The sequence below is a fragment of the Bos javanicus genome, chromosome 3, assembly GCF_032452875.1.
Source record: "Bos javanicus breed banteng chromosome 3, ARS-OSU_banteng_1.0, whole genome shotgun sequence".
Lineage (NCBI taxonomy): Eukaryota > Metazoa > Chordata > Mammalia > Artiodactyla > Bovidae > Bos > Bos javanicus.
In genome coordinates this window covers 74450631-74473212 of record NC_083870.1, presented here as the reverse complement: position 1 = coordinate 74473212, position 22582 = coordinate 74450631, and the positions used below count along the sequence as shown (strand labels likewise).

Below are 22582 nucleotides of genomic sequence, written 5' to 3'. Positions count from 1 at the left end.
GAAAGGCTGGCTCTGAGATTGGGTCCCAGTGGGACTCAGTTAGTGTCACAAAAGCGTCACTTGGTGTTGAATGAGGCAGGATATAAAGTACATGCAAATGGGCTTAGAAGCAGGGCACCAGGCTCAACAGCTAAATTCAGACAAATTTCTTTCTCATCTTTTCAAACATTTTGGTCATTTTGTGACGGTTTCATGCATAAAATTATAGACTCCTGAGTTGGAAGCAGACTTAAACTTTTCATATCCTCTCTTTCTACAGTGAAGTCATTAGTGTTTCCTGGTATTTGCTTGAAGATTTTCAGCAATAGAAACTCACTACTTACTAAGGTAGACCTTTCCACCTTTGAACACATGGCTTTGGCATCTCTTTAGATTAGGTCGAAATCTTTTTCTATAGTTTCTTTCTGTAAATATCAGTCCAACCTACAGGGAATATGAAATAAGACTCTATTTCGTGTCACACGCCTTCAAACATGTGCGAGAATCTCACCACTGTTCTTAGAGGCAGCCAGATTTGAGAAGAAACTTGTAAAGACAAGTATTTGAAAGGATACTGATTAACACACACACACACATTTACAGTGGTTTACTTTGAGTGCTGAAGTAGTATTGGACATTTGTCCTTCGTCTTAGTTCTTCTTCATTGCTTGAATCCTATATGAATATATATTCTAATTAGAATGAAAAGAAAAAGTAAACCTATTTACACTTTGAGAAAACATTTTTAAGTCTTAAGTGTAATGGATGAAAACTGGTACTTCACTTCGAATAAACAGAGAATTTAAATGTGATATGTCCAAATGACAAGCCTTAGTCTTCCAAGACACTGACCCATATAGTGTCTCAGTAAAGATGTATGGCCTTTCCTGATGGATCACATGGTAAAGAGTCTGCCTGCAATGAGGGAGACCTGGGTTTGATCCCTCGGTTGGGAAGATCCCTTGGAGGAGGTCATGGCAACCCACTCCAGTACTATTGCCTGGAGAATCCCCATGGACAGAGGAACCTGGAGGGCTACAGTCCATGGGGTCACAAAGAGTCGGCCATGACTAAGCAACTAAACACACACAGCACACGAAGATGTGTGAGTGTTAAATAAACCAAGCAATCATTCAGTTAATCAATGATCAAAATCTATCAAGTGAAGTGAAGTCGCTCAGTCGTGTCCGACTCTTTGTGACCCCATGAACTGTATCCCACCAGGCTCCTCCATTCATGGAATTTTTCAGGCAAGAGTACTGGAGTGGGTTGCCATTTCATTTTCCAGGGAAAATCTATCAAAATCCAACACAAATAGTCATCTTCTCATTTCTTTCTTTGTAGATGTATTCATTGCAGGGAAGTAACAGTTGCACTAAGGACCAATTTGTTATTCCTTCATTCCAAGTACTAAAAGGAAAAAGATTAATTTTACTCTAATTTAAAATAATTTAATCTTTTATTTGCATTTTATTCCAAATGCATCACAGTCCAAAAATTTACAAGTGAAGAAAAATAAATGATCTTAAGTCACCCAAAAATATTGTTCTACTTGGTTGTGGTGAATCTATGAGGATTTTGCACATGAAATGATGAGTGTGATGTTGATAATGATTTAATCTGACATGTATACCAGGTAGTTTGCGTGCATTATCTCTTCTAGGATTTACAGTCAGCCTATAAACTAGAAATTATTGTCCGCATTGTCTTTCACAGATTAGAAAGTTGAGGAGAGAGGTATGTGTTATACTTGTCTATATTAGATAGTGGCAAGACAACATTAACAATTTCACCAGACCCTATTTGTTGTTTTTTAGACAAAAGTTGCTATCCTGAGACAAACCTCTCTGCCTATATGCCTTGTTATTTTTTCCTGGGTTCCACTTGCAATTGTTACAAAGACTTTTCAGATTAACTTTCTTGTATCCCTCAAAAATTAAAGCTAGAATTGCCGTGTGATCTAGTAATTCCACTTTTAGATATATATCTGAGGGAAACAAAATCAATATCCCAAAGAGATATCTGCACTCCCATGTTCATGGCAGCATTATTTACAAAACCTAAGGCATGGAAGCTGAAGGCAAGAAGAAAAGGAAAGATATACCCATTTGAAGGCAGAGCTCCAAAGAATAGCAAGGAGAGATAAGAAAGCCTTTCTCAGTGATCAATGCAAAGAAATAGAGGAAAACAATAGAATGGGAAAGACTAGAGATCTCTTCTAGAAAATTAGAGCTACCAAGGGAACTTTTCATGCAAAGATGGCCACAATAAAGGACAGAAATAGTATGGACCTAACAGAAGCAGAAGATATTAAGAAGAGGTGGCAAGAATACACAGAAGAACTGTACAAAAAACATCTTCACGATTCAGGTAACCATGATGGTGTGATCACTCACCTAGAGCCAGACATCCTGGAATTTGAGGTCAAGTGGGCCTTAGGAAGTATCACTATGAATAAAGCTAGTGGAGGTGAATGAATTCCAGCTGAGCTATTTCAAATCCTGAAAGATGATGCTGTGAAAGTGCTGCACTCAATATGTCAACAAATTTGGAAAACTCAGCAGTGGCCACAGGACTGGAAAAAGTCAGTTTTCATTCCAATCCCAAAGAAAGGCAACGCCAAAGAATGTTCAAAATACTACACAATTACACTCATCTCACACACTAGCAAAGTAATGCTCAAAATCCTCCAAGCCAGGCTTCAACAGTACATGAACCATGAACCTCCAGATGTTCAGGCTGGATTTAGAAAAGGTAGAGGAACCAAAGATCCAATTGCCAATATCCATTGGATCCTAGAAAAAGCAAGAGAGTTCCAGACAAACATCTACTTCTGCTTTATTGGCTACACCAAAGCCTTTGACTATGTTGATCACAACAAACTGGAAAATTCTAAAAGAGATGGGAATATCAGACCACCTGCCCTGCCTCTTGATAAATCTGTATCCAGGTCAAGAAGCAACAGTTAGAACTGGACATGGAACAACAGACTGGTTCCAAATTGAGAAAGGAGTACATTAAGGCTACTTATTTAACTTATATGCAGAGTACATCATGCGAAATGCTGGACTGGAAGAAGCACAAACTGGAATCAAGATTACCGGGAGAAATATCAGTAACCTCAGATATGCAGATGACACCACCCTTATGGCAGAAAGTGAAGAAGAACAAAAGAGCCTCTTGATGAAAGTGAAAGAGGAGACAGAAAAAGTTGGCTTAAAGCTCAACATTCAGAAAACTAAGATCATGGCATCTGGTTCCATCAGTTCATAGCAAATACATGGGGAAACAATGGAAACAGTGACAGACCTTCTTTTCTTGGGCTCCAAAATCACTGCAGATGATGACTGCAGCCATGAAATTAAAAGATGCTTGCTCTTTGGAAGAAAAGCTATGACCAACCTAGACAGCATATTAAAAAGCAGAGACATTACTTTGCCAACAAAGGTCCATCTAGTCAAAGCTATGGTTTTTCCAGTAGTCACGTATGGATGTGAGAGTTGGACTATAAAGAAAGCTGAGCACCAAAGAATTGATGCTTTTGAACTGTGGTGTTGGAGAAGACTCTTGAGAGTCTCTTGGACTGCAAGGTAATCCAACCAGTCAATTCTAAAGGAAATCAATCCTGAATATTCATTGGAAGGATTGATGCTGAAGCTGAAACTCCAATCCTTTGGCCACCTGATGTGAAGAACTGACTCATTGGAAAAGACCTTAATACTGGGAAAGATTGAAGGTTGGAGGAGAAGTGGTCAGCAGAGTATGAGATAGTTGGATGGCATCACTGAATTGATGGACATGAGTTTGAGTAAGCTCCAGGAGTTGGTGATGGGCAGGGAAGCCTAGCGTGTTGCAGTCCATGGAGTCACAAGAGTCAGGTACAACTGAGTGACTGAACTGAACTGAAGGAATGGAAACAATCTGTCTATTAAGAGATGAGTATATTAACTTTCTTCTATATATGTGTATGTATATACACATATATATACATACATACATACACACGTGCACACACACACATATATATATATACATCACTCAACTCTAATAAAAAAGGAAATCTTGCCGTTTACAACAACACAGATGGACCTTGAGGGAATTATGCTAAGTAAGGAAAACCAGATGGAGAAAGACTAATACTCTAGGACCTCAATTATATTCAGAATCTAAAAACCAAACTCAGAAAACAGAAAACAGAGGTAGGGGTGGGGAGTTGGGGAAGTACATGAAGTTGGTCAAAAAGTAAAAATCTCTAGTTATAAGAAAATAAATTCTGAGGATATAATGTACAGCCTGGTGACTATACAGTACTATGTTTATATTTGAAAGTTCCTGGGAGTAAATCTTAAAAATTTTTATCACAAGAAAAAAATTATAATGGTTTGAAATGATAAACATTAACCAGACTATTTGTGGTCATCATTTTACAATATATTCATGTATCAAATCATTATATTGTACAGCACAAACTAATACAATGCTCTATGTCAATTATATCTCGATAAAACTGGAAGATAAATAAATAAATAAACAAAATACCTCTTCTGTGCCCCTGGAATCATTTCCTTATCTCGCAAAGATATACACTTAGAAGTCACAAAGAAAACTTAGTTAAATTTCTTTATTTTTCTTTTTAGTCCTACTTCCCATAGAGTTGATCCACATTCTTTTTTTTTTTTTTACCCCAAGTCTTAAGAAGTTTGAGTAAAATGTGTATTCCTGTGAAGACGTTCAGCCTAAGGTGGAAACTGAGCCAATTTAAAGTCTTCTGAGCTTGATTTTAATATTGGTGATGATAATTTATAGTAGCATAATAATAACCATTTATTGAGTGTTTATTATATGCCAGGCAGTAGGTAAACACTTGCATGCACTGTTTCATTGAATGTTTGCAATAAATCTGTTAAATTTTAAATAAAATTATTATCCTCGTTTATAGTTAAAAGAAACTGAGGTTTAGAAAGATTAGGTTAATTAGCTTGATTAAAGTCAGCCTACTAAGAAATTAACAGAACTAGGATGTGGCACCATATTTAGTCTAATATCAGTGCCCATCCTTTCAAACACAATGCTATATGTTTAAGTCTCCCACAGTAATATTAAGGAATTACTACAGAGGTTGAGATGTCTTTCTCTACATTCCCAATATGGTTTATGAATTCCTCAAGCAATTAATATTGTTACTGTGGCTATTATTGTTAGGGGAAGCACACTGATTGAAACCGCCCACCCTGGCCAGGCACCGTAGTAACCATTTGCATGAGTTGTTTTATAACAGGAGATCCTGATAAGGAATACAGAACTAATAAGCCACCACCAACTGGAAGAGTTCAGGAAAGGTCTAAAGGAGACACCGCGTGTCCGTCCACTTCCCAGAATCCCTCTCGCTAGCATCCACCTTGGCTGAGCGATGTGTGCGCCACCAGGAAAGACTCTGAATTAGAAGGATTGGCCAAAGACCACCCAGAAACTAATCCCATCACCATAAAACCCGAGACTGCGAGCCACAAGGCAGAGCAGTTCTCCTGGGTTCCCTTACCTTACTGCTCTCCACCCGGGTGCCCTTTCCCAATAAAATCTCTTGCTTTGTCAGCACATGTGTCTCCTCAGACAATTCATTTCCGAGTGTTAGACAAGAGCCCAGTTTTGGGCCCTGGAAGGGGTCCCCCTTCTTACAACACTATTGCCACTATTAATAAAACATCAATAACAATGACCCCTGCATATTTATGGATATTTATCATACCCACCACACGTCTGGAATATTTACAAATTTAATCTTTACAGCTATCTTATAAAGTAAGTGCAAAAAATCCCAGTCTTCATAATAGGATTCAAAAATCTTACAGAGTTTAAGGAATCACTTCAGGTTCCATAGCTATTAACCCAATGTTTGATCCAGGTCTGACTCCAAAACCTATCCTTTCATACCTCTGAAGGTAATCTGACCATGACACTTCTCATCCAAATGAAGTTCCTACTCATTTATTTGGCATCCTAGTTGCCTCTTGACTTTCTCCAAGGATATCACTCTCCCTTCCAGATGGTTGTCTCTCACAACTGAGAAAAATACTCTAAGTTGGAGTAGATCATTCTCTGTCCAATGAAATGGAAAATGGTGTTTCCCATTAAGAAATTTCAAGTAATGTCATCATTATTATTTCATTGTTATTACATTTTTCCCCCCCCCGAACCCATTCTCTTAAGAAAACTTACTTTTCTGAAATGAGGTTTATAAATTACTACATTATTTTAAAAGTTATGTTATTATTAACCACAAACCATTAAGAAGATCTTCAGGCTCTATTTCTCAAGCAAATTACATAAAAGTTGGCAGCCAGAAGGGAATTTATCCTTCAAATATTTGCCCTAAGCAGTGACTCATTTGATCTGGTTTAGTTAACTCCTGGGTTAGTAAAAATTAAAAAAAAAATAAATAAAGATATACATGTCATTGGGTTGACATGTCAGTCTGTCCTGAATAATTGTTAATTGACCCTTGAGATGCCTGAGAATTTTTGACTATTGTTGCAAAACTAGACCAAAGATAAATTCCAAGATACAATGATCTTTTTTCGTTGTCCCAAGTTAAACTGCTATTGATGGGTTACCATTTGAATTCACTTGTTAACATAGAATTCGAGTTTTGAAGATCTTGCCGAGATATTATTCCCTTGAGCAAAATGTTCTGCACTGTTTTAATCAGCCTAACTAGTTCTGTGGAAAACAGAGCAGCCAGTTGAACAGAAAACTGGCGAAGGAATAAAATGTCAGATACACCAAATAGATTTGGCTTGCCAGCAGCAAGGGAAGAAAGACTCAGAAACTGGGGACAGCATTTCTCTTTCTAAAATATGCTCCATTCTGAAAGAGCATTGGATTTTGCAGGAAGAAGGTAGAGCAAATTTCAAAATTAAACAGGTGATAAACGGAATCATTTCACTGCTGACAATGGTCTGCTCTCCCTCTTGCCTGTCCTGAGTTTTACAAATTCTCAAAGGAGATCCTGTCATTAGGAAGTAAAACACTTTCTCAATAAGCCTGATCTTAAGTTACCTTACAAGTAGGAGAGGAAGTGTGAAAGGAAAAACAAACAAACAAGAAATGAAAAACAAAAGGACTGAAAGAGATGTATACTTAATAGCCCAGATCATTATAATCTCTTCAGTTCAGTTCAGTCGCTCAATTTTGTCTGACTCTTTGTGACCCCATGGACTGCAGGACGCCAGGCTTCCCTGTCCATCACCAACTCCCAGAGCTTGCTCAAATTCATGTCCATAAATACAGTGATGCCATCCAACCATCTCATCCTCTGTTGTCCCCTTCTCCTCCTGCCTTCAATCTTTCCCAGCATCAGGGTCTTTTCCAATGAGTCAGTTCTTCTCATCAGGTGGCCAAAGTATTGGAGCTTCATCTTCAGCATCAGTCCTTCCAATGAATATTCAGGACTGATTTCCTTCAGAATTGACTGGTTTGATCACTTCACAGTCCAAGCGACTCTCAAGAGTCTTGTCCAACACCACAGTTCAAAAGCATCAATAATCTCCCTTAGCTTTTAGCAAAAGGGAAAGCTAAAAAGGCAGCAGGAGGAAGTGCCCTCTTTTTCTGCAACCATCTACTAAAGAAGCAGCCCACATCTAACCAGGAAGGGTGTGAGTGTTTGCAGCAGTGTGCACATGCCCAGATTTGACATAAAGACTATATTTTTGCTGAAAATCTTGTTTGCTGTATCTAATCTGTCCTGTTGAAAAAAAAAACACCTTGCATGATTGTTTCTGGCAGCTTGAAAATGCCCAGGCCTTGAAACAGAGTGAAAGCCTTTCTTTCATGGGGCCTTAGAGCATCTCTCCACGATAAACTTCATGCTTCAGAAAATAACTATAGTAGAAATTTTTCACAAAGGGAATTTGTGGCAATTATATTCTAACCTGAAATAAGATAAGAATCCTAGCCACACTTTTCATTAACTCTGTGGACTTGGCCTTGTGATTTACCCTCCCAGAGCCTCAGACTTCTCATCTGGAAGGTGGTGATAATAGCACCTACTTTGTGGCATTGGCTTGAGCATTTGATAACATGTCACTTCAGTTGTGTCTGACTCTGCAACCCTATAGACTGTAGCCCACCAGGCTCCTCCATCCATTGGATTATCCAGGCAAGAATACTGTAGTGGGTTCCCATACCCTCCTCCAGGAGATCTTCCCAACCCACGGATCTAACCTACATCTCCTGCATTGCAGGTGGATTCTTTTACTGCTGAGCCACCAGGGAAGCCACATGTACAATATATGTGCTCATAAAATGATATCTGCCTCTACTATTATTATCACTACTATTATTATCACTATTATTATTATTAGTGTTCATGTTTATTTATGACCATTTTCTTTTCTAGGAGTTTGGTTCCTTATATATATATATATATTTTTTTTTTCTATTAAAAAGCCCTTTGAAAAGCACATGTGATCACATGAGTGAATTTTTCAGAAATACCAAGACATGAGATCTATAAAACAGCTTGTGTGCATGCCAGGTTGCTTCAATCATGTCCAACTCTGTGTGACCCTGTGGACTGTAGCCTGCCAGGTTCCTCAGTCCATGGGATTCTCCAGGCAAGAATACTGGAGTGGGTTGCCATGACCCCCTCCAGGATCTTCCCAACCCAGGGATCAAACCTGGATCTCCTGCATCGGCAGGCAGATTCTTTACCACTGGTGCCACCTTGGAAGTGCCTAGGAAATAAAGTGAAAGTTGCTCAGGCATATTCAACTCTTTGTGACCCAATGGACTAAACAGTCCATGGAATTCCCCAGGCCAGAATACAGGAGTGGGTAGCCTTTCCCATTTCCAGGGAACCATCCCAACCCAGGGATCAAACCCAGGTCTCCTGCATTGCAGGCGAATTCTTTACCAGCTGAGCCACAAGGGAAGCCCCCAGGAAACGGGGTACCTCATAAAAAGGAGGCAATATGCTGAACTGAGGAGCAACTTTTAAAAAATTTTACTCTAAAAGAGGTAAAGATTATCTGATAGGTTTGAACACCTGGAAAGCTGTTAAGATTTGGTTATTAGCACAAAGAAAGTTAGGCAAATTTAACTTGGTAAGTTCTTAACTCTAGAAAATAAAAAACATGTCCAAGAGAGGAAACATGATGATGGTTCTACTGATTCTGCAGTTAAGGTTATTTACATTGCCATAAAAATGAAAACACTGAAATGTGTTAATAAAATTGCATTATAACCATAATGGGACAATTAGTGAGGAGAGAGTTAAATCCAGTAAAATAGAAAAATCAACCTATAAGGTCCAAAGTTGGGTGAATCAGGACACAGCAACATAAATACATTATTTAAAAATATAATAGTATATGCCAGAAGAAATGTTGAAAAAAAGCAGAAAGTATTGGAGTTGTTTGGAGAGCAGGGTGGGGGGGAGAGGGTTAGAATAAGGAGTGTGGGTATTATAATAAACTTTTTTATTGAGTGAAAGATTCTTTAAATTCTATGCTTGTCTGCTCAGTCATGTCCAACTCTTTGCAACCCCATGGACTGTGGCCCACCAGGCTCCTCTGTCCATGGGATTTTCCAGGCACGAATACTGGAGTGGGTTGCCATTTCATGCTTCACGGCATCTTCCTGACCCAGGAATAGAACTCACACCTCCTGCATCTCATGCATTGACAGGCGGACCATTTACCACTGCAACACCTAGGAAACCCTTTAAATTCTATAGTACTTTATAATTTTCAAAAGTTTCATGTATGTTGTTTCATATAATCACAATCCTTTTATTTATTCCCTATTCCTATATTGCCCTTTCCCTCCTCCCCCTTTCCCTCTTCCTGCTGGTAACCATTGGTTTGGTAACCACTCAAAGAAGTAAATGAGATCTATCATCTAATAACTAATACAGGATTTGGTAGTCTGGATGAAGTGTGTGTGTGTTCAGTCACTCAGTTGTATCCAACTCTTTTGCAACCCCATGGACTATAACCCATCCAGCACCTCTGTCCATGGGATTCTCCAGGCAAGAATGCTGGAGTGGGTTGACATTTCCTCCTCTAGGGGATCTTTCTGACCCAGGGGTAGAACCCACAACTCTTACTGTCTCCTGCATTGGCAGGCAGATTCTTTACCACTAAAACTGCTTTAAAGTATTTTAAACATACAATCTCCTAGTAGTGATCAAATATTAATTAAATTAGTAACTGAATTATTTCAGGTTTCAATGATAATTCTGCTGAAGGGATAGTAACAAGAATATTCAAAACGGCCATGGTGGGAGAAAGTCTATGATAAGGAGAGGAATCATGCACATCTAACTACGATTGCAAAACTTTTGAGGCAGTAGCTCCCCTTTAGAACTTGGCAAGAAATCAATATTATTTCTTCAAAATTTTTCAAATACAGTAAATTCTGTCACTGCAATTCTTAAAGACGCTAGGCAAAAGAATAAATAAATAACAGTCAAGGAATGTTGAAAGTAAGTAACAAAGCACAATTGCTTTGCCTCTTGAAATGGCTTTTCATGGATCTTCTAAGACTCCAAACCACTGACTTTTGAAAACCAGCTTACAGTTTCATGCACACTATCTACAGCTGTCCAATTCATGGAACCACATCCAGAATGTAGGATGCACTGGTATCAAATTGCTGTTTCCAAAATATAAATATTTCAGTGCTGAAAGGTGGCATTTTCTTTTTCCTCACTAAGGCAAGAAAAATGCAAAGATAAATGTCATTAATTGTTCCAGACGTTTCCCTTTAGTGAAATACAAACTATAAACATCAATACCGCATTCCACTAATAGCTTCAAGCATTGGCTTAAAGCATCATTAATTTTACATTTGTAAAAAGGTCTGAAAGTGTATACCTTACATTTTACTGAAAGGTTCAATCGATAAGTCCTCCTTGTTGCTTTCATTCTAAATAGCAACACAAAAATGTAGTACTTGCATAAGTGTAAATATATTTTTATTCATATAGGTATCATAACATAAAGTTATATAACAGAAAATAATAAGAAATTATATTCTAACCATTTTCAAGGTTTCATTTTTCAGGTGGGATGTTATTTTTTTAATTGATTTTTTTTAAATAGCTTGGTTTTAAATCTCTCTTGTGGGATCAACACAAGGCAGAATGAAAATAAGCTCTGTGGAAGGCAAATGTGTCATTGGAAGAGATGTAATTCTTTATTTAAATAATGGTCCTTTCATTTTTCAACCTGTTTTTGGCAAATAACCTATAATGTTCCTCTTCTGGTTAGGATTATGTTATTTTATTATTATTTTTTTTGCCCCACATGATGCCAATTTTTTAAAATGATTGCAATTCTTTTTAATAATTCTACCCCCCCCCCATTATGTTGATTTACTGTTATGGGCATACAATGAGATGTCAAGGAATTTTGGCATTCACAGGGAAGTAATTATGTTGATCTAGCTCCAGTTTTGGATTTTAGCTTTCTAACCAAACATGGAAACTTGTGAGGTTCCTTAAATCACAAAAATTCTCTCACAGCAAGAATTCTTAACCTGTGTCTATAAATTTCCAGGACATCTGTAGACAGAATTTAGGAGGACTGCATAATCTCTGACATGATAAAAAAAAAGAAATTCTGTGTACTTTCTGTGAGAAAGAGATCCAAACCTTTCACCAGACTATTAGAGGTGTCTCTGACCCACAGTGTTTAAGAACTAGTGTTCTATTCGGCATGCATGCTGTACTAAGTTACTTCAGTAATGTCCAACTCTGTGCGACCCTGTGGACTGTAGTCTGCCAGGTTCCTCTGTCCATGGGATTCTCCAGGCAAGAAGACTACAGTGGGTTGCCATGATCTCCTCCATGGGATGTTTCCAACCCAGGGATTGAACCCACGTCTCAGTTACTACCTCTGCATTGGCAGGTGGGTTCTTTATCACTAGTGTCCCTGGGAATCCTGTTCTACTGGGTGCTTCTAGTTAAATCTAATTTTACAAGGCCTCAGTGGTGGTAATGGTTTCAGAATTATTTTCTTCCAATGCTCTTTTCAAAATCGAATTCCAACAACCTGATATGTAATATTCAAAGCCTTCTTTTAAAAAGATTGCATAAGAATCTTAGGCATAAGCACTGATTATCCATAGTCCTTTCTTAATTTACCTCAGAAATTTACAGTAGATTAATGAGTACCTTCATGTTAATTTTAATTTTGCCCAGAGTTAGGGTTTAAGTTTTTCAACTTTTTATTTCATGCAACCTATGGGTGAATTTAACTCAGATGACCCTCATATCTACTACTGTGGGCAGGAATCCCTTAGAAGAAATGGAATAGCCATCATAGTCAACAAAAGAGTCCAAAAAGCAGTATTTGGATGCAATCTCAAAAACGACAGAAGGATCTCTGTTCATTTCCAAGGCAAACCATTCAATATCACGGTAATCCAAGTCTATGCCCCAACTAGTAACACGGAAGAAGCTGAAGTTGAACGGTTCTATGAAGACCTACAAGACCTTTTAAAACTAATACCCAAAAAAGATGTCCTTTTCATTATAGGGGACTGGAATACAAAAGTAGGAAGTCAAGAAACACCTGGAGTAACAGGCAAATTTGGCCCTGGAGTACAGAATGAAGCAGAGCAAAGGCTAATAGAGTTTTGCCAAGAAAACACACTGGTCATAGCAAACACCCTCTTCCAACAACACAAGAGAAGACTCTACACAGGGACATCACCAGATAGTCGATACCAAAATCAGACTGATTATATTCTTTGCAGCCAAAGATGGAGATGTTCTATACAGTCAGCAAAAACAAGACCAGGAGCTGACTGTGCCTCAGATCATGAACTGCTTATTGCCAAATTCAGACTTAAATTGAAGAAACTGGGGAAAACCACTAGACCATCCAGGAATGACCCAAATCAAATCCCTTATGACCATACAGTGGAAGTGAGAAATAGATTTAAGGGACTAGATCTGAATAGAGTGCCTGATGAACTATGGACGAGGATAGTGACATTGTACAGGACACAGGGATCAAGACCATCCCCAAGAAAAAGAAATGCAAAAAGGCAAGATGGCTGTCTGAAGAGGCCTTACAAATAGCTGTGAAAAGAAGAGAAGTGAAAAGTAGAGGAGACAAGAAAAGATATAAGCATCTGAATGCAGAGTTCCAAAGAATAGCAAGGAGAGATAAGAAAGCCTTCCTCAGCGATCAGTGCAAAGAAATAGAGGAAAACAACAGAATGGGAAAGACTAGAGATCTCTTCAAGAAACTTAGAGCTACCAAGGGAACATTTCAGGCAAAGATAGGCTCAATAAACGACAGAAATGGTATGGACTTAACAGAAGCAGAAGATATTAAGAAGAGGTGGCAAGAATACACAGAAGAACTGTACAAAAAAGATCTTCATGACTCAGATAACCATGATGGTGTGATCACTCACCTAAAGCCAGACATCCTGGAATTTGATGTCAAGGGGGCCTTAGGAAGCATCACTATGAATAAAGCTAGTGGAGGTGATGGAATTCCAGTTGAGCTATTTCAAATCCTAAAAGATGATGCTATGAAAGTGCTGCACTCAATATGTCAACAAATTTGGAAAACTCAGCAGTGGCCACAGGACTGGAAAAGGACAGTTTTCATTCCAATCCCAAAGAAAGGCAATGCCAAAGAATGCTCAAGCTACCACACAATAGAATTCATCTCACACACTAGTAAAGTAATGCTCAAGTTCTCAAGCCAGGCTTCAGCAATGCGTGAACTGTGAACTTCCAGATGTTCAAGCTGGTTTTAGAAAAGACAGACGAACCAGAGATCAAATTGCCAACATTCGCTGGATCATGGAAAAAGCAAGAGAGTTCCAGAAAAACACCTATTTCTGCTTTATTGACTATGCCAAAGCCTTTGACTGTGTGGATCACAATAAACTGTGGAAAATTCTGAAAGAGCTGGGAATACCAGACCACCTGACCTGCCTCCTGAGAAATTTGTATGAAGGTCAGGAAGCAACAGTTAGAACTGGACATGGAACAACAGACTGGTTTCAAATAGGAAAAGGAGTACATCAAGGCTATATATTGTCACCCTGCTTATTTAACTTATATGCAGAGTACATCATGAGAAACGCTGGACTGGAAGAAGCACAAGCTGGAATCAAGATTTCTGGGACAAATATCAATAACCTCAGATATGCAGATGATACCACCCTTATGGCAGAAAGTGAAGAAGAACTAAAGAGCCTCTTGATGAAAGTGAAAGAGGAGAGTGAAAAAGTTGTCTTAAAGCACAACATTCAGAAAACTAAGATCATGGCATCTGGTCCCATCATATCATGCCAAATAGATGGGGGAACAGTGGCTGACTTTATTCTGGGGGGCTTCACGATCACTGCAGATGGTGACTACAGCTGTGAAATTAAAAGACACCCCTTGGAAGTAAAGTTATGGCCAACCTAGACAGTATATTAAAAAGCAAAGACATTACTTTGTCAACAAAGGTATTCCTAGTCAGGCTATGGTTTTTCCAGTAGTCATGTATGGATGTGAGAGTTGGACTATAAAGAAAGCTGAACACCAAAGAATTGATCCTTTTGAACTGTGGTGTTGGAAAAGATTCTTGAGAGTCCCTTGGACTGCAAGGAGATCCAACCAGTCCATCCTAAAGGAGATCAGTCCTGGGTGTTCATTGGAAGGAGTGATGTTGAAGCTGAAACTCCAATACCTTGGCCACCTGATGCGAAGAGCTGACTCATTGGAAAAGGCCCTGATGCTGGGAGGGATTGAGGGCAGGAGGAGAAGGGGACGACAGAGGATGAGAGGGTTGGATGGCATCACTGACTCAATGCACATGAGTTTGGGTGAACTCTGGGAATTGATGAGGGACAGGGAGGCCTGGTGTGCTGTGGTTCATGGGGTCACAAAGAGTCAGACATGACTGAGCGACTGAACTGAACTGAGAGCTTAAATTTTAGATATAGAGCACAGGACTTGAACTCTGTCAGCAAAATGTATGGTAATAGCTTCATACAAATATTGCAGACTGGCACAAACTCAGAAAGGCATAGGCTGGTAAGGAGACATTTGCCCCAGATTTGATTGCTCTTTAATAAAAAATTATATCTCAGATTAAATAAAGCTCTTACAACTCTGTAAGATAGACCAGACATGAAAAAATTCCATTAAAGACAAAATTTGGTAAATTAGTCTCTCTTGCTAAGGTACCTTACCTAGAAATGTAAACTGAATTAAGAGGAATCTTAACATATTTTTTAAGGTCCTGGGAGAAATGGACTGTCTTTAGATATCACTTTGAGAGACATATTACCCTAGGCCCTCTTATCAAGAACAAAATAAGGATTGGAGCATCAATGGAAAAATGATACTTTCTAAGAAATTGTACCTCTTCCTTTGTGAATAGGTTTATGTGATTACGGAAGTGGATCAGGGCCCATGGTGATCCAGGCATTGCTGTACTGGTAGCACCACATTTTTGTGCATTCAGACACAAACTGACATTCTAGTGCTTGCTTCCTTGGGAAAAGCCAGAATGGTGCCTGTCTGGACCAAGATCCCACAGATGACCTTGTCCTGCAAACCCTCACACACATAGCCTCCTCTTGGTGACCATGACCCTTGCCCTAAGGCAGAGACTCTAAACTATGAGCCAATATGTCCTGTATGGTGCATTTGGCCATATCTGGGGACATTTTTGATTGCCACAACTAGGGCAATATTACTGGCATCCAATAAGTAGCTGCTAAATAGCTTACAGTGTACAGGATACTGTACCCCCAACAAAGAATTCTCTGCCCCAGTGGGCCAATAGTTCCAAGATTCAGAAATCCTATCCTAAGACCTCTTCCCTACTCTGCAAGATTACAGAGGCATGCACTATTCAGAACCACATTTTTTAGTGGGCCACTAGAATTTAATCAGTTTGAATGCCTTGCAAATTGTACTGCTTTGGGCAGAGTGGAATGAAAAAATATTCTAAAATGTGCCTCCGCCTTCCTGGTTAACACCAACTCCTTTCTCAAAAAAAAAACAAAAAACAAAAAACATAGCACTAAGTTCTGTCTGACTCTTGCGACCACTTGAACTGTAGCATGCTAGGCTCCTCTGTCCATGGGATTCTCCAGGCAAGAATACTGGAGTGGGTTGCCATTTCCTTCTCCAAGGGAACTTCCTGACCCCAAGAATTGAACCCAGTCTCTTGCATTGCAGGCAGATGCTTTACCGACTAAGCTACACAGGAACCCAAATGCAAATTAAATGTCACCTCCTACACAAAACTATTTCCTATTTCATCATCACCTTCCCCACATAGTACTTATAGGTTTACCCCAATAGCAGCTCTGTTCAAATTACTTCCCGTTCCCCTACTAGAGTATAAATTCACTGAAAGCAGTGTTTGTTTATTTTAAAATCCTTGTGTCTGTCTTTGCACTTACTAGAATGCTTAGCACATTATAGGTACACAGCAAATATATGTGAAAGAAAAGAACAAGGCTGGAGGACTGGCTTGGATTCTGAGTACCTACCTCCAAAATAGGTTTACTCAAGACTGTTTTAGGGAACTGCCCTCATGATCCAGTGACTAAGACTCTCCAGTCCCAATGCATGGACCCTGGGTTCAATCCCTGGTTGGGAAACTAGATCTCACATCCACAACTAAGAGCTTACGTGCCACAGCTAAAGATTTTGCATGCTGCAACTATAGACCCAGTGCAGCCAAATACCTAAGGATGTCTGACTGCCTGTCCTCCAAGGACATGAAACTGAGCAACGTCTTATTTCTGGCACGTAAGATCATCAGCATTTTAGTGGAAATTCTTGGCCTACCAGAAGATAGCCATCATGATGTTTACCTGAAATGCCACAAGACAAAGACTGTAGAGATCATAAGATCTAGTTGGGGGGTTACGTCAGAGCTCTCCCTAAATGCCTTTTCTTAGAGGAAAGAGAGCAAGGTTGACATGTTACTTTTAATAAGCCTGGCTTTGCAGCCTGTGTTCTACAGAACTTCTTCCTTCACCAAAGGAGGAAAAAGTAGAGTGAACTTAATGAACACATGAACAGGGTAGTGAGGTAGTCCAACACTCATCTCAACTAGTAGTCAGCTCACACCAATACCCATGCACAAATCTACTAAAGGAGCTGACTACTAACAAAGACAGTTCTTTTGTTGGCTGCCTATAGATTATATGCAAATGTACAGTGGGAGAATTAAATTTAGGATAATTTATAAATGTGCTTTTGTACTAAAAGCAAAAAAATTGGATTACAACATGAATAGGCATCAAATTAGAGATACCAAGGGAACATTTGATGCAAAGGTGGGCACAATAAAGGACAGAAACAGTATGGAGCTAAAAGAAACAGAAGATATTAAGAAGAGGTGGCAAGAATACACAGAACTATACAAAAAAGATCTTCATGACCCACATAACTGCGATGGTGTGACCACTCATCTAGAGCCAGACATCCTGAATTGTGAAGTCAAGTTGGCCTTAGGAAGCATCACTACAAACAAACCTATTGGAGGTGATGGAATTTCAGTTGAGCTCTTTCAAATCCTAAAAGATGATGCTGTGAAAGTGCTGCACTCAATATGTCAACAAATTTGGAAAGCTGACCACAGGACTGGAAAAGGTCAGTTTTCATTCCAATCCCAAAGAAAGGCAATGCCAAAGAATGTTCAAACTACCACACAATTGCATTCATCTCACATGCTAGTAAAGTATTGCTCCAAATTCTCCAAGCAAGGCTTAAATAGTATGTGAACCGAGAACTTCCATATGTTCAAGCTGGATTCAGAAAAGGCAGAGGAACCAGAGATCAAATTTCCAACAACTATTGGGTCATAGAAAAAGCAAGAGACTTCCAGAAAAACATCTACTTCTACTTTATTGTCTACTCCAGAGCCTTTGACTGTGTGGATCACAACAAACTGTGGAAAATTCTTCAAGAGATGGGAATACCAGACCACCTGACCTGCCTCCTGAGAAATCTGTATCCAGGTCAAGAAGCAATAGTTAGAACCAGACATGGAAAAACAGACTGGTTCCAAATAGGAAAAGGAGTATGTCAAGGCTGTATATTGTCACCCTGCTTATTTAACTTATATGCAGAGTACATCATGTGAAATGCCAGGCTGGATGAAGCACAAGCGGGAATCAAGAATGCCGGGAGAAATATCAATAACCTCAGATATGCAGATGACACCACCCTTATGGCAGAAAGTGAAGAAGAACTAAACAGCCTCTTGATGAAAGTGAAAGAGGAGAGTGAAAAACCTGTCTTAAAAATTCAACATTCAGAAAACTAAGATCATGGCATCCAGTCCCATCTCTTCATGGCAAATAGATGGGGAAACAATGGAAACAGTGACAGACTTTCTTTTCTTGGGCTCCAAAATCACTGCAGATGATGACTGAAGCCATGAAATTAAAAGATGCTTGCTCCTTGGAAGAAAAGCTATGACCAACCTAGATAGCACATAAAAAGCAGAGACATTACTTTGCTGACAAAGGTCCATCTAGTCAAACCTATGGTTTTTCCAGCAGTCATGTATGGATGTAAGAGTTAGACTCTAAGAAAGCTGAGTGCCAAAGAAATGATGCTTTTGAACTGTGGTGTTGGAGAAGACTCTTGAGCGTCCCTTGGACTGCAAGGAGATCCAACCAGTCCATCCTAAAGGAGATCAGTCCTGAATATTCACTGGAAGGACTGATGTTGAAGCTGAAACTCCAATCCTTTGGCCACCTGATGCAAAGAATTTACTCATTTGAAAAGACCCTGATGCTGGGAAAGATTGAAGGCAGGAAGAGTAGAGGACGACAGAGGATGAGAGGTTTGGATGGCATCACAGACTCAATGGACATGAGTTTGAGTAAACTCCAGGAGTTAGTGATGGACAGGGAAGCCTGATGTGCTGCAGTCCTGGGATTGCAAAGAGTTGGATACGACTGAGTGACTGAACTGAACTGATTGCATTATATTGTGCTATTATTTTGATAAAGCAAATCTAATAAGATTTCAGCAAAATACTTAGTGCAATTATCAGTAAAACATTCCTGACATGAGTTGGCATCAGGAAAGAAAGACAGGGCCATTTCAGAACATTCAACTTTATTTTCCATTGACAAACACAACATAAATAACATACATTTATTTGTTAAATACACAGACTAGCTATGACTTGAATGCCATCAAAATTCTGATGTACTTTTCAGTCTTTTATTCTTTGTCTCCACAATATTGAAGACTATCCTTTCAAACATAGTGGAAGATATGTTTAGATATACTGAACATAACTCCTAGAAACATTTTACATAAAGATGACAAAAGTATACCTTCCCATTTAACCCACTGGAATGGAATGCTAAGTAGCAAAGGTGGAGGAACATACAATTTCTATACTGAGCTTTACATCATTTATTACAGTGTCAATGATTTCAATTCTCACTTAGATACATATTGAAAATAATATATTCATTTGTTGTAAACAGATTAAGATAATCAGTGCCTATTTTTAATTTGCTTGCTTACAGAAATGTTCAACTTTATGCTATCTGTAAAAGATTGTTTTGTTAAAGAAGATGGAGAAAGTAAGATATTCTATCTATATACAGGAGGCTTGGGAAGAAAAAGAGTTTGGCAGTCAATGATGACTTGAGTGAATTAAACATTTGCTTTTACAGAAAAGAACACTGGCCACTCCTCACTTTGTCCTACTGATGCTCAAGTGTATGAAGATAAATGTGGCCCCTTCCTCTCCTTGCTTCTGTGAAATGGCCTAAAAGGATGAAGAATCTTGACAAGTTGGAAATATATAGGTTTTCCTTCATCTCTTTGTCTTTGTTCTCTGTCCCACCCTCCATGTCTAGTCCATAGGAGTGTCCTTTCAAAAGCTGAAAGAACGTTGAAGTCCATCAGTAAGTCATATGCATTTTCTCCTGCTAAACATTTCAGCTTTGGTTTCTACAGAAATTGAAAACCATAGAAAGAAACTATTTTCATATTAAATTCTGGTGATTGGCAAGCTTTTGGCTAGATATCTGATTCACTTTAATTAAAAGGCCAAACTATTCTAATTCTAAAGCAACTGACAGGGACTTCCCTGGTGGTCCAGTAGTTAAGACTCCGTGCTTCCAATGCAGGGGACCCGGGTTCGATCCCTGGTCGGGGAACTAGGATCCCACATGCTGCGGGGTGAGGCCAAAAAAAAAAAAAAAAGAAGAAAAAAAAAAGTAAAGCAACTGACAAAGGAATTTAAGAGCTGATCAAAAAATTTTAGAAGTGCTATCATCTCTAATGCTTGATAAGCATCTAAATGCTTGATAAGCCTGAAAACCTAATTATACCTGATGTTAATCTCTTTCCTTCTTATCTTTACTCCCATAATAAAATTATTTCATTAAAGCAGATATTAAAAAACAGACTCAGATCTGTTTCATAGATTAGTCCATTAGCACATTAGAAATGTGAAACCATTCTCTCTCTTAAAAACAATCCCAGCTTCACCAATAGTAAATATTTGTTACTTTCTCTCCATGAGAAAATGGATAAACAGGCTGGAGGCAAGGGAGCCAGGGAAACAGTCTTCTTTCTAATGAAGAAATTAACATTTCAGTAGATATGAGTTGTTTACGATTTAAAACAAATTGATGTAAAATTTCTGAAAATAGAATAATTTTCATTCTCAATAAAAAATGTGTAATCTATATATGAGCAAATATGGTATATACCTGATTGAACTGCATTTCTAGAGAATCAAAACGTAGTAGGCTTGTGGTATCATAATGTAATGGTTTACAACCCAACTTGTATAAATGGCAAGCCTTTAGGTAGAATCCTCACTTAAGATTTATAAAATAGAGACTCCATAAAATTAAAATTCTGTGCTCTTTCATTATTTAAAAGAGTAGAGAGTGGGAAGAGTGAGAAAGAAAATGTAAAGCAGCATGTTTTGAAGATATAATTCCATTTGATTTAAAAACTAATTGTTGACCTCCTTTGGGGGAAAAAAACACCTTACTTCTAGAAGTGCTGAAGTCTTTTATAGATGTGCATAGTTTCAGTTTTCCATCTGTCACTGTGAGAACAAAGTCACCCTGTACTGTTCTTTTTACTTTCTTTAGTTTTATTCAAGGTGGACTCAGTCCAAAAAAGGCATTCAGGGAAGGCATGTGAAAGATTTTACTTAATGGCTACAATACGAATCATTATAAAATTGAAACCTTTTGGGTGAGAGTAATCCAGGGGTAATGAACTTTCACATGTAAATTTGTATCCATATACATGATACCAGTATAATGAAGTTCTAATTTTTAAATTTGCTATAATTCTCTGTTTCAAGATTCATATGTAATCACTACCTGTTAGTTGTCTTAGAGTTTTGAACTGATAGCACATTCTTAACAAATGTGCATGTGAGTTTTAGTTTGATTTTCAAATTTTGTAAATAGACTATATCATAACCTCCATTATGAAACATCATAGATGTATGTCACCTCTTATTAACATTGTATTGCAACTCAGAAAACAGTTCTATCAATATATCCACAGTATTAAATACTCTTTATTTAAAAAATGATATAATCTTATTCATTGAACAATTCTGTTTACTTATTTAGACCTCAGCTTTAGTAGATTTGAGACATACACAATCACAATGACAGAAATAAACAAGCAGCTGTGAAGATATGGTATGCTTGATGACCTAAACTTTTTACAGAGGTAAATCATGGAAACTTCAGTTATTCCACAATAAACTTTTAATATGTTTGTAGTAATAAATACTCTACAGTCTCTCTGTGTCACTCACTTTCTGCTGCTGCTGCTGCTGCTAAGTCGCTTCAGTCGTGTCCCACTCTGTGCGACCCCATAGACGTCAGCTCACCAGGCTCGCCCGTCCCTGGGATTCTCCAGGCAAGAATACTGGAGTGGGTTGCCATTTCTTTCTCCAATGCATGAAAGTTAAAAGTGAAAGTGAGGTCGCTCAGTCGTGTCTGACTCTTAGTGACCCCATGGACTGCAACCTACCAGGCTCCTCCATCCGTGGGATTTTCCAGGCAAGAGTACTGGAGTGGGGTGCCACTGCCTTCTCCACACTCACTTTCTAGTAACCTGCATATTTCAAAAGAAGCTTTGGGAATAAAGTATGAAAATAAATGGGCAATATATGTGTTTAACATTTCAAAGAATACGATTTTTCTATTTTCTTAGCTGACTTAATCCCAGTACAAAAGGGCTATGATTACCAACATGGGGAAGACTGAAAACAGATCACTAATCTGGGGTCAAAACCAACAAAAACATACAAAGTATTAAATAAAAGGCCTAATTCTTGAAAATCTAAGAATACTGCCACAGATTGTCCACCTTATTAATATACTGTTTGGTCAGAGTTTTTAGTTTGTCTATTACTCAATGCCAGTGTGTTCTCAGGGTCTTTTACAGTTGACTTTTACATAAGTTTCTAAAATTTTATTCCATAACATGGTCAAGAGGTCTTTTATATAATAAATAAGTGTTCAGTATATATGTGTGGCTTTAAATTGTCAATCATTTGAATCTGGCATGATTAAATGCTTATGTTTACTTAAAATGACTTGG

At 38.5% G+C, this 22582-nt stretch overlaps 1 protein-coding gene across 6 annotated transcripts in view; it reads right to left on the bottom strand.

The window, feature by feature from the left end:
• PTGER3 (prostaglandin E receptor 3) overlaps positions 1-22582 on the bottom strand; it is a 230868-nt gene that overhangs the window by 168475 nt on the left and 39811 nt on the right. Inside the window, exon 3 of one of the 6 annotated variants that reach the window (XM_061411596.1) lies at positions 19077-21923. The exons of 4 other annotated variants lie outside the window; for them this stretch is intronic. In XM_061411596.1, coding sequence (XP_061267580.1) covers positions 21858-21923 — 66 coding nt within the window. In that variant the 3' untranslated portion in view covers positions 19077-21857. Of the gene's footprint in view, positions 1-19076; positions 21924-22582 lie in introns of those variants that run through there. One more of the 6 variants, XM_061411598.1, reaches the window with a different exon arrangement.